Here is an 18,481-nt window from a genome sequence, read left to right on the forward strand (position 1 = left end):
CGACAGGCTGGATCGAGATCTAGACGCGTGTGCAGTTGAAATCTAATAATTCGAGCAATAGATTTGACTTGTATACATGAATAGATTTTATTAGGGTGCAAGATCTTTCTTGTTTGCGACAGTAGACGGGGTAAGAATTCAAAAAGAAAATTAACGAGTGAAAATTAGCCAACCATGGAACCCTACTAAATCAAGAAAGCTAAAGAATATGCTTAATATGCTTAAACTATAATACCTTAGACTAATCTCTTCTTGATAGGTCTTGATATGTTCTATCTCATGAAATGAAATTCAAAAGAGAATAATATGAGCTAAAAATTTGAATTTTTCAAGTCATCGAATATTACTTGGGAACATCCTAGACATCTATGCTATTTGATCCAATAGCAACAAGAGTAGTAATAAGAATCGTAATTAAGATAAAGGCTTAGAGCAATATTAGGGTTTTCAACAGTAGGCCTTAACCATACCAGACTATTCGTATTCAACTGGTTTGTTCAAGTCAATTTTTTACCTTGGAATCTATTGTTAGTTTGCTCGTATCAAGCCCCCCCAATCACTTCATGTCTAGATCCGTCCCTGGAAGCCGAGTACATATTTTTCAGAAGCCAAGTACACATCTTTCTGGGTCGAAAAACAGCATTTCGGCAAAATAATACATAAATCAAATTTTCAAAGAAAATCAAACTAACGGTATCCATGAAGAAATTTTCCTCACAAGCAAGAGACCCAAAATAATGAAGGACATAGAACCTTAGATAGTTGAACACGGCAACCCAAACAATTCCATAAACGTGAAAAGAAATATTTTCGAACAGAAAGATAAAACTAGACAGCTTGTCCAGAGAAACTAAAACTTTTGCTTCAGCCTCAACTTAACATCATAATCAAGTTGGCGCATAGGGATAAAGTAGGACATGCAACACAAGGCAACATCAACATGTTGAAGCATAGAGTTCAATTTATATAAGGATAAAGAGAAACCATAGAAGTAACAAGCAACACCAAGCAAGAGCAGTTCAGATGCTCGACACACGAAACGACAACATTACTTGTACTAAGAGCATATTCAGATGCTCAGATAGGAAACACCAAAAATAACATAAGGAGAGCAAGTTCAGATGCTCAAACAAGACATGACTAGATCATAAGTTTTTATTAGACACTTTAAAACTTTTCCATGATCTTTTCATTACTCGGGACCGGCAACCTTGATGAGACACTGGTCACCCAATTTCAGTTGTTCCCCCGCCTTGCCAGGTGGCGCACAAGGTCAACAATCCTGCGCTCGAGCTGCAAACATCAGAATTCATTAAGTGAGATATAACAACGACAGATCGCAATGGGTGATTAACAACTTCAGGCAGAAACAACATTAATAGAAGTCGATGGCATTTTGTTTCTCTTATGCCTCATGAGCTCAGAATAATTACATCTTGGCGGGTTCAAGTTGTCGCATGTTTCATAATACTTTTATTAGCAAAGAAAAGAACAAAGAAGGAAATTGACCCTAAGCAATGAAGTAGTCAATAGATTTCTCAGATCTTCAGGAAACCCCTATCACTGTCCCAGCAGAGTAGTTTTCAATTGCATAAGTGGCTGAAATATCGACCGTTGAAGGTATAAAGCAAGATATGGCAGAATAGGATCTGGATGGGAAAAGGGTTCTGGGCGCAAAAAGGAGTAACCTAGAAAGAGAAATTAACACTTGAGTAAAATCCCTAAGTTGTAAGATGAGAAAGCTCAGTCATTTTCCACAATTTTCTTGCGGAGACACGATTCCGCATGTTCTAGATTAATCATTATGGTTTTGATCATCTCATACTCTGTAGATAATTACATGCCATATTCATTTGATTACTGCAGTTAACCAACGGCTTTTTTGCTACCTCAGTGATGCTCTCCAAGTGCGGACGCAGTTTATGGTACTCTTGATGTATGCGGAGCAGTGCAAAGTCGCACCTGCATGATAAGCATTCTTAGCAACAAATCCAAGCAAGGCATTAAACTTTACCATTAAGACATCAAGCATAAGCAAACATGCCGATATTTTTATGTGGAATCAAAGTGTTTACTTACTCTTCCTTGGAGGAAGCAGCAACACCAAGGCGCAGCACCTCAAGCGGCAGGTTCAGCGCTGAAGCACCGACGCTGGAAAATCATTTAGAATAGTTAGTGGGCCTAAACTTATGATTGTATCACTACGAAAACAATATCATTATGATACGATGGAGCGGGACAGTACGAGTCGATTATTTGATATGTTATGACATTAATAAGATACTCGGACAACTCAAGCAGAAAATGCAATTGATTGACTACAAACCAGAGATGGAGTAATACAGCAGCACGTTCTTCCTTTGATCTCTTCATGATAAAGCTTGGAGATATTGACATAAATGTAGACAAACAAGATTCTAGCATGCAAAGCCTAAGTTAAGAGGAGAGATTGAAGCGCTGAATCATTACAATTTGTTCCATGAAAACAAATAACAAATGATCTAGCAAAAATATAATATGCAAATAGTCTTTCACAAGGTAAGTAACAGCAATATTCTTCATCAGCCTTTTAACTCTTCAGCAATTCATCAGTATGTTTTAAGTAAAAGACATTACTTTGGATATGCAAATCGAACACCTTCCAACATCACGAAAGTTAGTATACGATATGGAAAGGCAAATCAGCCAGCCAAAAATAACTATCACCAATTTATAGACAAAGTAACGGTAATTAATGACCCGAAAGATTCGAAAAGGGAACCTATTGTGAGCTCTAATTTGAGATCCAAATAAATCCAAGATGTGTTGATCTTGATAGAAGAGTAAGTTTGAAGTTTATAAAAGCAAATATAACGCTCTCCCGACATCACTTAATGGTAATCATGCGCAAACAAAGGTATAAACGACAATACTCATCCCCGACTATTTCTCGGCTGCAACCCATACTAGTTACACGTGGTGCTTCCGAGAAATAGTCGGGGTAAATAGATCATGCATAGTCACTACTGTAGGGCTAAATAGATCTGTCAATCTTGATCTAAAAGTTCGTTGGTGGAAAAAACGAAAATAACGCCTACCAACACATAAAATGGTAAACAGGCAGCAAACAAAAGTACAAAGAGGAGAATCTAAGTGATCAACTCAAATTATTTTCACGAAAATTCCCTCCGTGACTTATACACGTTACAGCCACAAACAGTAGAAGCCATCTATCATGCATAATTTCTACAACAGACCTAAATAAGCAAAGGAGCAATCATAATTTGATGTGTGCCACATGAACGTAACGTTATTGTCTTACCTTGTAACTATCCTTTTGATCTTTGCATGATGCTCACGTATATCTGTATAGTCCACAGTAGGAAGTTCCCTGTTGAGGAATCAGGAAATAAAGCAAGATGAGTCTGAAATAAGCACAAGAACGAGTGAGATAGAAGCACCATAATAAGGGTTGCCACAGAGAATTACAAAGCAATAGCTAGATCTCTCATCGCTGATCGAATATCTTCATGGAACATTTGGACCAACTCTATGAAATACATGGAGCCATCACCCGGTTTCATCTCATAATTAGTGATGAATTGATTGTCCAGCAAGCCCTTGAAAAAGATCAACACGAGAAATCAATTATAATTCGATGAACTTGCTTCATGTAACAGATTTGAATTGACTTTTATGATATCTGTCAATATTTTGCCACACTATTTCACAATGACAATTGTTAAACCTTCACAAAACATTTTCAATATGTCTGTGCTTCATTCAAAACCAAAAGGCTTGTTTCAATGAAAAGGCTACCATTTTCTCAAATTGGAATTGGTAAAACAAACAGGTTCAATTTGTCGATGTTTCACTCAAAGCTGAAAGATTGTTTTGAAAAAGGCTACTTTTTCTTTAGTTGAAACTAGAAAAACATTTTCGAACTCCACTAGTCTTGAAAGATTCTGCCATTTCCTGACATATGCAAACCAAGAAAAGGGTGGTTTCATTCACTCTCGAATTAAATAAACAACTTTGGCCAAAAAAAATTAAAACAACAAACAACACTGTTTCATTTTCAGATGCAAAAATTCAAAGAACAAAGGATAACAGGATACTTGTTCCTCGAGGGAGGTGACCATTGCATAAAGTTCGTCAATAAGAGCTTCTACTTCGTCAGCCATTGCTCAGACACAAAGAACCTAAAAATCTTCACACAAACAGAAGCAGAGAAAGTGTATACGAAGAGAATCTTTATGAGGGTTGTGTAGATTGTGTGAGTGACCAAGTCTGGTTTATATAGGCTATTGCACTAGCAAAGCTGGATGGTCATATCTGAGCTTACATAGAGGCTGAAAATGAGAAAAAGAGACGAAAGAAGAGTAATGAAGTGAAGGCCATGCGTGCTTTGTGTGTGTGTTGAACAGGAAGTAACTGCCTCTTCGATGGCCAGGCTATGTGCGAAAGCTGGCTTCTTAACGCCTCTCCTCTCGTTTTTAAGCTGGTAATGAGAGGGAAACACATGGAAAGGGTTTAGCTTCTGTCACCAAATGGTGCACGTAAGAATTCTTGCCTAGACTCCATTCATAGTAGACCGAGCCAATTGAACCAATAGATCTAGTGATTCCCACGTGAGACTCGTGCGTATGACAATACAAGTCAGATCCACAACGGACTAATCTAGAGAAGAATTCACCGGTAACAATGAGGTATTGCCAAATCCTATCTTACCTTTTTTCACGTTTTTGCCATATGTAGTACATGCACCTCCGGTTGAGGTGTCTTTTTGGTGGATTCCTAATTACTCTCCTTCCCCTTTTTGGATTGGTTTATTACTCATTCAACATAGGTTCATGAGGTTACCAATCAAGGAGAAAAATATCTGGTACATTACCAACATTGAAAAAAAGATCTGGAACATTACCAAAATCATGTTTTGCTGAAGTACTACTCATTTTCTTTAATTTTCATGCTGAATTCTTTTTAAAGTTAAATTTCTCAAAAAAATCCTTTGGAACTTGCCAAAAACTTATATGAGCTGGAGGAGATTGAAGTAAGTTCTCTATGTGTTTTCTCATTGGTGATCATGTTGTAAGAAACATCTGAAAGGTTAAAGAGAAAATTTATCCTGTACAGATACTTTCTACAGCTAAGCACATTTTCATTCAAATGCGTATTATTACCGTGAAATAAAACTTTTTTAATTTGAAATGGCATCAAGCAAGTTTAGCCAAAGAAATTTAGTATGTGGGAAAAATTATAGATAGAATTTTATTGGTATGTTAAGCTAATGCAAGTTACAATTTCGGAAGCTTGAATCTTAGTACAGCTTTCTGAACCATAAAAGGAAACCCGGCTGGATAGTTATCCTATACCCAGGCTTAATCCAGATAATATAAATATGGTAAATTACTGCACAAAAGGAGACCCTAATCATATTCCATCTATGGTGGCATCCTTGACTCCAGATATCTTTATTAGGTCATCATTTGTTGAAAATTATTCTGAAAACCAGATCATTCTTTTTTTGTTGTTGTTAATAGCACGAAAAATCCCAAACCGGTACACCTGTGACAAATTTACCCCAAATTAATTTTTTGACCACCAAAAATTCCAAACCGGTACATCTGTGATAAATTTACCTTTCGTTAAATTGGATTAATACCACGAAAAACAATAAACTTGTACACATGTGGCAAACGGAAGATAAAACTCCAAACTGGTACACCCCTCAACTGTCACGTGTTATCTAACTCAAAAATTTGACTGTAAAATTTAACAGAAACTAACGAAAGATAAAATTGTCACAGGTGTACCAGTTTGAGTTCTTTCATGATCAAAAAATTAATTTATGATAAATTTGTCACGAGTGTACCAATTTGGAGTTTTTCATGGTATTAACTCTTTTTTTTTTTCTTGGAAACCTAAAAAACTGGATTACTGAACAGATAAGCATTCAACCATCTAAATGCACAAACGATTATTTCTCTAGAAAAATGCAGAAGGCAATATAGTAAGGAAATTCATAATTTTCAATCCAGTCACCCAAAATCAAGAGTAGCTGCGATAAACATAATCAACACCATCATCTTATTTCTCCAACATAAACACTTGGATATACAGGAAGCTAAATTAAGAATGTAATATCTTTGCAAATTTTACTATTGCATCAAGGAAGCCTGTCCTGTGCAACGCCCAGCAATAATAGGGGGAGGAAAAGGAAGGATGCGTTTAGAACACTAGTTCGCAATTTTCGTTTGAAATTAATTAATCATTATTTGATTAGTAAATAGACCCATATATGAGCGGAAAAAATACTTAACCTATCTATACAAGCAAGCAACCCGGCTGTTGGGAATGGCAAGATGTAAGACACAATTCAGACTATATAGCTCTGCTTCGTGTTCTTCCGGCCACGCTTTCTCCTTGGGTTTGCACCAATCATGCAAGAGAATGCATTGACTAGCTCGGGGTCCTCATCGGTTATGAGAATCTTCGCAGCACCCGGATCGGCAAGCAAAAGCTTTGCCACGAGATAGCCCGCAATCGACCAGGTCTGGAATAGGCGGGCCTGTTTGCCGATGAATCTTGATCTTTTCGTGTCATAATATTCGGGCCACCTGTCTCTTGATAAGCGCCTTTCCACGATCTCAACAGCCTTCACGGCAATGTCTGCTCTATTCATCTTTATGCAAGCCACTGTGAGCTGCAAAACAGTTTCCCTCCATCAAATTCGAAATCTTTTTATTTTTATCTTCAATGAACTGAGCAGGTTTTTAAATGGTTTTGTAAAATAAACACTAACCTGCCAAAGCAGAGTTGGCCAGGAACCCGCATTGTGATAGGACCACGGCCTGCATCAGGGTAAGAATCACATTAGAATACCATATTTAAGCAAAGAAACCATACTGTCAGAAAGACACACACATATATGTATCATTGTCAATGAAAACTTTACGTGTTTTTAGGATCACTTCCGGTGATGATTTGCCATTCTTGTCCTTCAAGAGCAGGATAAGAAATCTTAAATGGCATGTCGGCAACTAAATCGGCCCACTTTGCTTCGATGAGATCCAAAATGGCATGGGACTGATCCACGGTTGCAAGCCCGCTAACAATGGACCAGAAGTTCCCAAGAGAAAAGAATCGGAAATCCATGTGGGCAGGTTGCAAGTTCCCAATTAAGTAGCCCCCTCTATTTGGAATCCATTCGACCAACCATGGAGGAATTTGATCGGGATAAATGTTGAACTTGTTGACTGCGTCGTATGAGTACTCTTCCGTCTTGTACCGGTAAATTTCATTTAATTTTCTTAAATCAATCCAATAATACTCCCTGATATGGAAGGAGAGGGCTACCAGACGATTGTTCAGAGCACGAATTAGATCAGCAGATCCATCCTCTGGAGCAAGCATCTCACGCGCGGACATTAAGGCAGAATAAAAGAGTGCCTGCAAAATTTTAACTATATTCATGTTAGAGAATTTAAGAAAATGTTATCTGTAAGAGAAGATAATGTTATCTGAGTGACAATTAGATTTATCTGTGTTTGAGATCAGATAAATAACCGACCAATGCCATAGGAACCAAAAGATACGTACTCTAAAGGACCAAATTAAATTCACACGGCAGACAAAAGAACCATGATCTTCATCTCATATCCATGTCAAAAAACACTCTGATCTTGGCCTGCTTATGATTTCGCCAATGGTTAAAATTTAAATAAGTATGCCGCCAAATCTCCAACTAAACACATCTGCAATCCTGATTCGCTTAGGACCTTCTATGACTTGAAGCGGTGTATGCCATTAAATCACCCAATGACTTCAGAGACACGTGCTCCATGCACAAGTACATCTCCAAAACTAAAGAAGTGAGTATTCTCCAAAATCATCCTAACGACGTTGGCCAAACAAAGAAAAATTCAAGCAAAGAATTTTATGTGCACATGTGTCTCTATGTGTGTGTGTGTGTGTGTGTGAGAGAGAGAGAGAGACAGACGACTTCCGATATCTTACTTTGAGCAACTGCTATGCATGGTTTGCACCAAAGCCGTTGTCCGAGAACTAAAAGTACCACAGAGCAAATAAAGACATTACTTTAAGATCCACTGACAATGCATCAAAATAAAATCTGTGTCCATTTTGGGTCTAACAGATACTTATTCAGCAGCGGCCGTGATATGTAAAAGTGATACAAATGCAGTCTTCACCTATTATCTTATAAAGAAGAATAGAAACACTAATATACTGATATGCTAAGATATACTTTCCATTTTCTGAGTTGGCACATTCTTAAAATGTGACATCTAAATTTCATAAGAATAAGCCACTCAAGGCAGAAGTCACAACTAATATTGTGAGGGATGTGGAGCTCATTGCATGAAGTTGGCACAGACTAGATAAGCAACTCGATCAGGTTCAATGCAAGAAGCAACCACCACCAGTTAATATGAGCTTCATTAAGAGAGATACAACTCCTTTATTTCTCCATTTTCCCACTATGCCTCCACTTGCATATTAGAAAGAACTCTTAAAAACGATCAGTTAAGATGGCACAGAATATGCTCACCTGAATTTCGAGAGGGTGGCCATGGATTCCCATTCGCCGATCAATCATACAAGAACCATCAGTCACCAATAATGTAGGGAACATATCAAACCCGTCAGCCAGGCACAGCTTTAAAATCATCTTTATTCCTGTTTGAACATCGATCCTCTCTTGAACAGAGAGATCCCCAGATATCTTGCCATACGCACGTAAAAGAATAATCCACCATAAACCTGAAATACAGAGAAATATGGAAGATCATTTATTGACACGAGAGTTCTAATGTAAAATAAACTATCATCGACCTCTTCTTGAAGCCATAACTTAATTACCAGAATCGACTGGTGCAACGCGACCTATAGCCGCCTCCCCAAAGTCAGGATCTAATACCTCTTCTGTGGCAGAATCATCCCCATCCAAAGGAACCGTGCGAACCTTAAAACTAGCAGGCATTAAACCTTGACCAGGACTATGGCAGTCCATTGTCTTCTCCCAGCTCTGCAATAAGGAATTATAGATTTGCAGTACAGGACATTTGATTGAGCAACAAAAGATTCTTGCTTATTGGGAAAGAAAGAGTAATTCAGTATAGCAGAAAGATGTTGGAAGCTGTAGCATAAGCAGCCATCTTAAAAGCTGAAAGACAAGAAAACCATCTTTCTCATAGATGTGTCCCCCTTCTTAGAAGAAGAAGGATTAGCAGATGAACTCGTGCATGATTTAAAAACTAAATAAAGAATTTCAGAAACGCTTGAAGAACTATCATATATTGGCGCACATGATAATATATTTAATTTGGCTAAGATGCGTTTAGCATGTTCAATCACAACTGAAAGATTGAATTACAAGGTTTCGTCCTTTCCTTCAGGTCAAAGGCATGGTGTACATCCAAACTACAGTAAGAGCGCCAAAATTGATGAAGAGCATCTTTTAGTTACAAAAATTACAAATCACCATAATAACATAATAAAAAGTTCGGTCACCATGTGAGCATATATCATCAGAACCGCTGAAACTAACAGTGAATAGATTAATTTTAAAAAATCGAAGTCCAGTCGCCAAAATGCATCTGACATCACGATAAATAAGCTTAGAAACTCAATACGACAAACATATATTGACAACAGTAATCGCACATAGGAACAATAACAAGGATAACCACAGTTGAAACGAGTTACATCAATGGCAATTGGAATAATATATACCTGCAACTGAAGAGTGTGAAGAATGAAGTTCCGCACAATATCATACTCTCCCTTCAAGAGAAAAGCTATACCAGCAGGAATGAAGTCACGAATAAAGACCTGATCGTAGTTCAAAACGTTAGAGCTGGTTGGATCATTTGCAGCAATAGTTCCAATAGGACTTCCACAGTAATAAACAACTGAGTCACGCAATAGATCCCATGCTTCTTCCTCAATGGGGTCAACCTTAGCCCTGTGAATGGTACTGCTGGCTCCGGGTGCACCATTTGACATTGAATCTGTTTTCTCCTCTTTCAATTGCTTGACATCGTCAAAATCCAGAACATGTGGCCCATTTACCATAGTATTTAAGGGGTTTAAATCATCGGCACTATCAACAAACCAACTCCCAGTGGTTGTCCCACTAACACTATCAGCTCGTTGGCATCTGCAACTTGAAAACTTCGACCGATTGATACTCCTATCCTTATATGAACTCTCTCCAAATCCTTGCACCCCAAAGGTTTCAGAATTTCTCAACTGTATGCTTGCATAGACAGGGATTTTTATTTTCTTTGATGCACTTCTTTTGGTACTAATCAGATGAGAGTTAAACGAATACGCCGAGCCCAATGCATTAGAACTCGGGTCAAAACAATGATTGCGTGGAGCAACTCCGGAGAAAACTTGGAGAACTCCTTTAGCAGTGCCCATGGCCACAATACTTGACGAGCAGAACAAATCTTATTGATATCGATTACTAGTATACAATATCGACGACAACAGGCAAACCTCCTACAAATCTAATGGAAGGAAATTGGCCTGAAAAAAAGATGCAATTAAAGCAGTCATTACTACTACTTCACAACTTGAAGATCAAGAGAACAAGTAGAAAGAAACCAGAATGCACAGTTGAAGAGCATATTGCAGAAAATGCAGGACCAACATTAACCTGCAAAAGTTAGCCAACCAACAGTCTCTGACTTGCAAGTATAAACCAGCACCCCAGTTCAGAGTAAGCATAAACAGTGCAACCAATTTTGAGGGCAGAAAATGGTAAAGAATTATTTCGCTGAACAAATTCCAACAAACTCATCTGGCTCGATTCAGGCTAAATTCTGTACATATTTCAAACCAAAAACAACATCAACCTCTCTTTCATACTCCGTGAGCCAAAAACAGAACAAGCCCTTTCGATATTTTTGACATGAAAATCACAAATGGCCAAGAGAAATCTGTCAGAAAAAATAATCTATACCCGTATTGTTTTTTTCCCCTATACGTCCCACGACAACGTCAAACAGCGCAAGAACTCCGAGAATTCAAGCTAAACAAGCCAATCCCAAACGATCAGAAGTCACGAGGACAACTATCGAGGACAAATCATGCAAAAATTGAACCCACAATCAGTTCGGGGAGACATCAAACAGAAGCGAAACAAACAATCGTTCGCAATGCGTGCACGCAATCAGCCAAAAAGACGGCGACTACACGCGGTCGCGTGTCTAACTCAAGAACAAAGAAACAGCTGGAAGCAGGAAAAATCCCACGAGGTGGGCGGATGCAAACAAGGGTAATGCTTCAACCAAGTACCCAGATGATTCACCGCAACGCACGCACCCAGATTCCGGGTGCAAACAAAGATTCGCACCAGCTCCAAGAATCGGAGCGGACGACGCCCCGGGGGAAATCCTGGCGAGAAACGAATTCTTGGCGCCCCCAAGAGAACGTGCGGGGATTCAAGATGGCAGGGGCGAGCTGATGATTTCCCCTCCTGGTCCGGAACGAAACAAGACCGTCACATTCGACGCTCGCATGAATCTGTTCGCTTCCGCCTGCACCAGAATCGGCAGTTGTAATAAAGGCCTCGTGCGAAACGAGAAGAAACTCGGACAGACGAGCTTTCGTCTCGGTACGACTCTTTCATCTTGCTACGGTCCCCGCATTTTGTGTTTTATTTTATTTTTCTCTCAAGTATTTCGCTAAATTTATTATCAATTTTTACCTTCGCACGGACAATTCTACTTTTATCTTCTTTTCTCCGGTCTAGTTTTGAATTTTTTTCCCCCAAATTAAAAAGAATTAAAAAAAAGAAGAAGAAGGTGTGCTTCGGGATTGCGGAAAAATAATTATTTCCATTTTTTATTGCTAATAAATGGTTTTGGTTTTGGTTTTGGTTTTGGATAATGTTGGCAAGGCCTCCCCTAGATTAGTACCAAGCTTGACATGTAATCATTGTAATTTTCCAATGGGGACCCCGTGTTTCCGTACTCGATTCTCCACGAAACCTAATTAGGCGAAATAAAATACCGGGACGAAAAAATCGAATTACATAAGCAGCTCGATTTGTTGATGACCAAGCAAGCTTTCTGAGCACTCTGCGAATCGATTATCGATCGGGGCGACCGCCTCTTCACTTACCCATGGAGCAAGCGTCGGAGCCGAGGCATGTCTCTGCCTCGAAAGCAATCCCGATAGTCGGAACCCCACCGGGACCTCGAGGGAGTCCGATCGTCGTGCTTGCCGCTTGAAAAATTTTTAAAAATTAGGATTAATTGACCCGTCAACGTATGAAGGATGTTTTTGTGGATGGAGGAGGGGTAAAGGAAGCGAGGATGATGGGTGGTTGTGTTTGACTCGCAAGTTGGGGGGGACTGTTGAGGAAGTTCTGCTGGCGAGAGGGCGTACACATGGTCAGATGCAGCACCAGTCGTTGCCAACCGAAGTTCAGCTTTCCTTGACCCAATTCGAAGGCTCGTGATCTCATTTACTCCCCGACCGATTCTGACCATTGAATTGCATGATTTGTGTGTTCGCCTTTCCACCTCGTCCCCGTGAAAGATTGAGCAGTGCCGACGGTGCCGGGTCGGTCCGACGGCGAAACGTCTGGTCCGGCTCAAATGATGGTGTGGTCGGATGGGAGATGTCCCTTGCTCGATGTTAAGCTCGAAGGTCGGGCCGGCTATTGATGGGTGAAATCCTCGAGTCGTGGAAATGGTCAAGGTGATCCTCGTGTATTTGTGTGGATTAGTTGAGGCGGAAGATTTGAAGAGTTTTTCTGTTTTTTGGATTTCGAGGAAGGAAAGTTGTAGGTAAGATGCTTTGGGAAAAGAATGAAGAAGAAGCGCACTGATGCGTTAGCTAGAAGACGTAATTTAGGAGAAAGAACATCAGTTATGGATGGACCACAAATGTAAGTTGGCGATATCTTCCGAGCTATGTGTTTGTGGAGCGCTGGACACGGATTCGAATATCTTAATCATTAAATGCAAAAGGCAATTTCGTATTTATTCATCCACTTTCAACTCGCTGTCTCGCATGGCTAATGAAATTATCAAGGACATTTAGTCGCTTGAAATTCTCCGATTTTAGTGAAGCTTCTTTGTGGCGAAAGATGTGAGGTTAAAGGTCGAATTTAAGAAGTTTTGGATAGTTCGTTTAAGCTTGTAAATTGCTTCCAGCGCGCACAAGTATTCCTTTTCTTTGTTATAAGTAAAAACAGGTGGTCAGGCCAAGACAAAAATTGGTCGGAGATTCGTCCACGACGTAGCTCGAAATTGTAATTTTATGGAAGACATTGCGACTTACTTACCACGTTATCGCTTTGATGTCATCTCTTTCGTTGTCAATCCCCGCGGACTAAAGTTTAATTAAGGCTTTCATTGGCCCATTGGGCCAGCTCAATTTCGTGATGCAACAGCAAAGTCCTTGTAGTAGCCGAAGCTTCATCGATTGGAGACTATTACTATTTTTTACTTTCTATCTTTACAAGCAGAAACGCTTTTTAACTCTAAAATGCGAATATAAGGCTCCGTTTGTTTCACGAAAAATAATTATTTCAAAATTGTTTTCCTAAAAATAATTGTTTATATCGCTTGAAATAATTAGTCAATGAAAAAAATTTCATTATCAACAGAAATTTATGTCTAAATATTTTCGCGAGCGATGAAAATATTTTAATTTCGTTTATTTTTGTAAGCGATACAAGCTATCATTTTTAGAAAAATATTTTTTAAATCATTCATTTTCCGCGAAATAAACGCACCATTCATTTCCTTTTTTGGGCTACTTTGCTTTTTCCTCGAGAAGCCTTGTTAAAGAATTAAGCCCTCATATCGGCGATTCCTTTAGGAAATGAATAAAAAATTAATACGTGAATTTAGTCAGTGCCTCAAGATATCCAAGTATGTGAAAAAAAATTCTTTTTCTTTTTTTCTCTTATGGGCCACACCATTTGACAAGTTACGATATTACGATCTACCTTCTGGTATCAAAGATAACAACTCGCTTGCCTTTATTATCCCTTGCAAGGAGAAGCATGCTTTTCTGAATCAAAATCGATGATCACTTACATCAAAAGAAAAATACATCCTAATCCTAGTACCTAACAAAAGACTAACACTATATAAACTAACACATAAACTCACAACGTCCCATAGAATCTATATCTAAACAAATCATGACTTAAACTCGATACCATAAGATGTCACACCGTAAATCCTACTAGAATTTGGAAGTGACACAGTCGTCCTTCCATCCGAAGGACACATCTCAAACCATACTAAAAAATCCAACTGCTAAAAGTGCCCGTCAATATCGCTCTCGCTCTATACGGCCTAAAAAGATTGGGAAGAAAATGAGTGAGCAACCACGGCCCAATGAGTAATACATCTCTTCTAAGCAAATCGAGTAGCCACTATGCACATATGTATAAGTATAAAGCAATATCAGAAACTCATAATTCAACTTTTTAATATACATATCAAATCATATATGAGTTGCTTCATTGCAACGAGTTTTATACAATTAAAAAAAACTAATTTAAATCATCATCTCAATTAAAATATCAATTGTCAAGTCCATTGATAAATCTCAACCAAATCATTCGTCAATGATTCATTCTATCAACCAATCTCAAATCACATGTCAATAGCTATTCCATCGACTACTCTCAATGCACATTTAAATGGTCTATCCATTAACCAAACTTGTGCTCCAATATCTTTAATCACGATTATGCCTGACGCCCTGTGACAAGGCAACCAAGCTCCCCCCTCAATGAGCTCATGGCGATATTGAGTATCAACACAAACTCATAATAGCATGCTTCACAATTCACAAGCTAATTCAGAATCAAATCACTAAACGGTTTCACAAACCAAATATATAATTTTTCTCAACTCCATTCATCAAACAACACATTTCACAAGGCGTCTTTCAAACCATTTCAGAATCTATTTCATAAACCAATAACATTTCGAAACGGCTTTCATAAAACATTTCTCAAACCATTCACAAATAACGAAAAAGTACTATATGCCCAATCCAATATTTTATGCAACAAACATGCTCTTTCTTAACTCATAATATATCGAGTATCCATCGCTTTCAAGACATGAGTTTATAGCATCACTCCGTGGGAATGCCTAAAAAACCAAACAATGGAGCTCACTCGAATCAATAATCTCGTAAATCTATCAATTAAATGGGTATCAACGTTAAAATCAAGTAAAACAATACCTTGACTATGATATGACTGCACTAAAGTTAAACGCTAACAAAACGACTCATACGCGACAACAAATCGCTCACTTAAAGCGATTATTCAAACTTGAACTCAACGTGAAACTCACATACAAAACCCTAAAATTCTCACTCCGACCAAACGGTTGCTCTAAACCGACTCTCGTTAAACCCCACGGCTCCACAACGCCATAATCCACCATATTCAAGAAATCTCAAAGCTCAACAACTCAAAATCGGATTTCGTGACTTAAATTTCACAAAACTTCAAATTTAAGCCCTAATTATGAAAATTTCTCCGATTGGATGAACAAAAGCTTCGAGCATCTATTTAGTGTTGCAATTGAAGTTGAATCGGTTTGGCGAGATCCCGGTACCATGTACGCGCGAAACTCCTTTCCTTTTTTTTTCTGTTTTTTTCCTTTTCCTCTCTTTCCTTTTCTTTCTTCTTTCCTCTTTCTTTTCCCTTTTCTCACATGCGTCTCTAGGCCTCTTCTCTTCCTTCTATAATGAAAGGGTTCAACGTCCATTTTTCTTTTTTTCTTGCTTTTTTCTCTTGTGGGCCCCTACCCTCTGACAATATCACAAAAACTCTCTTTCTGGTATGTTGCGGTCGCAGAACAAAGCCCATGGGACTCACAGGGCCTAGATTGATGACCGGAAAACGTGCTATCCAGGGTCCGTTTGGCAAGGGCTCGTTTGGCAAGTTGCCAAATAGTGAAAATTTATATTCTTTTATTTTCAAAATCAATTTGAGAATAAAAATTCGTTTGTTAAATTTTTTATTCTCGGGTCCAAATTTGCAAAAAATTATTCCCAGAATCAGTTTTGAAACAGAATCAAGAAACAAAAAAAAGTAACTTCTTGATTCGGGGAACAATTTTTCCATTTTTGATTTTTCTTGGTTTTCTTCTTCCTTCTTGGTTTGTTCTTCTTCTTTTTGGCCTACCGCCGGCCACCGTCCAGGGCCGGCGAGGGCAGCACGGCCGCGACGGCGAGGCCTTGCCCAGCCATGGTGAGGTCGACCTCGCCATCGCGACCCAGGCGAGGGAGATGGGTCGCAATGGCGAGTTCGGCCTCGCCGAGCCAAGACGAGGGCGGTGGCGAGGGCTGCGACACCTTCACCGGCCCTGGCCTGTGGCCGGTCGCCAGCGCCGGCAACCGGCCATGGCCAAGGAAGGGAAGGGAAAGAAAGAAAAAAAAAAGAAAGAAATATTAAAATATTCAAAAATTATTAAAATATTATTAATAAAAAGGAATTTTGTGTAATTACCAAACGCATTTCTGTTCTTTTTCTATTATAAGAATAGAAATTTTGGGTAGTTACCAAACGCCTTCAAATGCTTAGAAATTATTCCCGGGTATGGAATCAAAAAGAATCATTTCTAAGCAGAATCAGTTCCCGAGCACAGAATCGTTGCCATGCGCATCCTAAGTGACCCATTGTCCTCGTGAAGCAAATCAAGTGGTCAACGGAATAACTAAGGCTCGTTATAGGAAGGCTCTTCCATCTATTTGGTTGTCTAAGCCCCCGATCTCAATGGGATATTCAACTATGTTCAAAGCATGTGGGTTAACGAAATGAGTAACACTCTCTTTCGACGAAAAAGAAAAGAGTTTTCTTTAAGGGTCAATATCACGAAAAACTCTAAACTGATACATTTGTAATAAATTTATCCTAAATTAATTTTTTGACAAAAAAAAACTCCAAAGTAGTACACTCGTGATAATTTTACCCTCATATAAGTTGGATTAATACCACGAAAAATCACAAACTGATAAACATGTGACAAACGGAGGGATAAAACCCAAACTGGTACATTTGTCAACTGCCACGTGTTATCCAACTCAGCAATTTGACTGTAAAATTTAACGGAAACTAATGGAGAGTAAATTTATCGAATGTGTACAAGTTTGAGGTTTTTCTCAGTATTAACCCTTGCTTCATGTTTGTGGATTTGATTTGGTTTTCAATTTTAATTTGGATTTTTCTTTAGATCCAATTAAGTCAAACTTCACAAAATTACGAGGCTACCAAAAAATACGGTAGGCCTCGAAAGGTAAAAAGGAAAAATGATGGTAGGCCACGCACGAAAAATTTACCGGCCTAATTCCCTAAAAAACTCTAAACTTTAGATCAAATCCCAAATTTGCCCCAAACTTTTTTTTGTCTCAGAAAAAATCCCAAACTTTAGGTCCAGTCCCAAATCTGCCCTGAACTTTTTTTGTCTCAGAAAAAATCCCAAACTTTAAATCCAGTTCCAAATTTGACCCGAATTTTGTTTTGTGTAAAAAAAATCACCAAAATTCAATTTATTTTCAAAAATATACTGCAGTGAACCAGTTCCAACTTGACGTAGCACTTCTACGTCGATAACAAATCCCCATCAACAAAGTAATGGGTTTTATTTTTAGACAAAGAAAAGTTCTGAGCAAATTTGAACTGAACATAAAAATTAAGCTTTTTTTAAATTAAAAAAGTTTTTTGGGGTAGATTTGTTATTATCCCTAACTTTCCTATCCTATGGAGGTTTTATTTTGGAGAATTTCGACAATTTTTATTTTGTTTGATTTGTTATCGAAGTGGCAATGCGACTGTACTGATCGCCCTATTACTTTGCTGATGTGGATTTGTTATGACGTGGAAGTGCCACGTCAAGTTGGGACTAGATCACGAAGGTATATTTTTGAAATAAATTAAAATTTGCTGATTTTTTCTTATATAAAATAAAGTTCGGGGCAGATTTGGGACTGAATGTAAAATTTAGAGTTTTTTTCGAGACAAAAAAAAGTTCATGGCAGATTTGGGACTAAACCTAAAGTTTGGAATTTTTTTCGAGACAAAAAAAATTTGTGACAGATTTGAGATTTGACCTAAAATTTATGATTTTTCGGGGAATTCACCCAAAATTTACCTGCTTTTTTTTATTATTATTGGGGCCCACTCCGCTTCACGGGGAGAGGGGCCCTTTTACTTTTTTAACCCCCCTTCCCAACACAAGATCAGGACCGTCGGATCTTCGACCTCTCTCCCGTCTCCGATTTTCACTGCCGCTTTTACTCCCGTATCCCCGCTCCAACCCCGCGAAATCCCCAATCCGCCCCCGTCGATCCACGCACGTCGCCCGCTTACGCCCCCGCCCCCTCACGTCAGGGGTGGTTTCGTCCTTTCACAGGGGAGAGAGAGAGAGAGAGAGAGAGAGATTCAAAGCGGGGAGGAAAAAATATCCAGTGTCTCCCCTCC

At 38.8% G+C, this 18,481-nt stretch overlaps 2 protein-coding genes across 4 annotated transcripts; both read right to left on the minus strand.

Annotated features, from left to right (window-relative positions):
- Positions 1-943: 943 nt before the first annotated feature.
- On the minus strand, positions 944-5,890 carry LOC115673322 (uncharacterized). Its single transcript, XM_030595460.2, has 5 exons — positions 3,469-5,890; positions 3,302-3,370; positions 2,080-2,151; positions 1,890-1,962; positions 944-1,293 (listed from the first exon to the last, which is right to left on the minus strand). Exons 1-5 carry the CDS (start codon positions 3,561-3,563, stop codon positions 1,237-1,239), a joined length of 366 nt encoding a protein of 121 aa, XP_030451320.1. The 5' UTR covers positions 3,564-5,890; the 3' UTR covers positions 944-1,236.
- Positions 5,891-6,046: 156 nt separating this feature from the next.
- LOC115673123 (neutral/alkaline invertase 3, chloroplastic-like) lies at positions 6,047-11,610 on the minus strand. Of its 3 annotated transcripts, none has more exons than XM_030595207.2 (7): positions 11,366-11,610; positions 9,736-10,536; positions 8,863-9,028; positions 8,552-8,763; positions 6,938-7,431; positions 6,785-6,833; positions 6,047-6,685 (listed from the first exon to the last, which is right to left on the minus strand). In XM_030595207.2, the coding sequence occupies exons 2-7, from the start codon at positions 10,426-10,428 to the stop codon at positions 6,359-6,361; spliced, it is 1,941 nt and encodes a 646-aa protein (XP_030451067.1). In that variant the 5' UTR covers positions 10,429-10,536; positions 11,366-11,610; the 3' UTR covers positions 6,047-6,358. The 3 variants fall into 3 exon arrangements, with proteins under 3 accessions (XP_030451067.1, XP_030451068.1, XP_056164193.1); XM_030595208.2 differs by having other exon boundaries at positions 11,335-11,610; XM_056308218.1 differs by having other exon boundaries at positions 11,308-11,610.
- Between the last annotated feature and the right edge of the window lie 6,871 nt (positions 11,611-18,481).

The sequence above is a fragment of the Syzygium oleosum genome, unplaced genomic scaffold (genome assembly GCF_021117445.2).
Source record: "Syzygium oleosum isolate NSW1041296 unplaced genomic scaffold, Sole_v2.1 Sole_v2.02, whole genome shotgun sequence".
Classification (NCBI taxonomy): Eukaryota; Viridiplantae; Streptophyta; class Magnoliopsida; order Myrtales; family Myrtaceae; genus Syzygium; species Syzygium oleosum.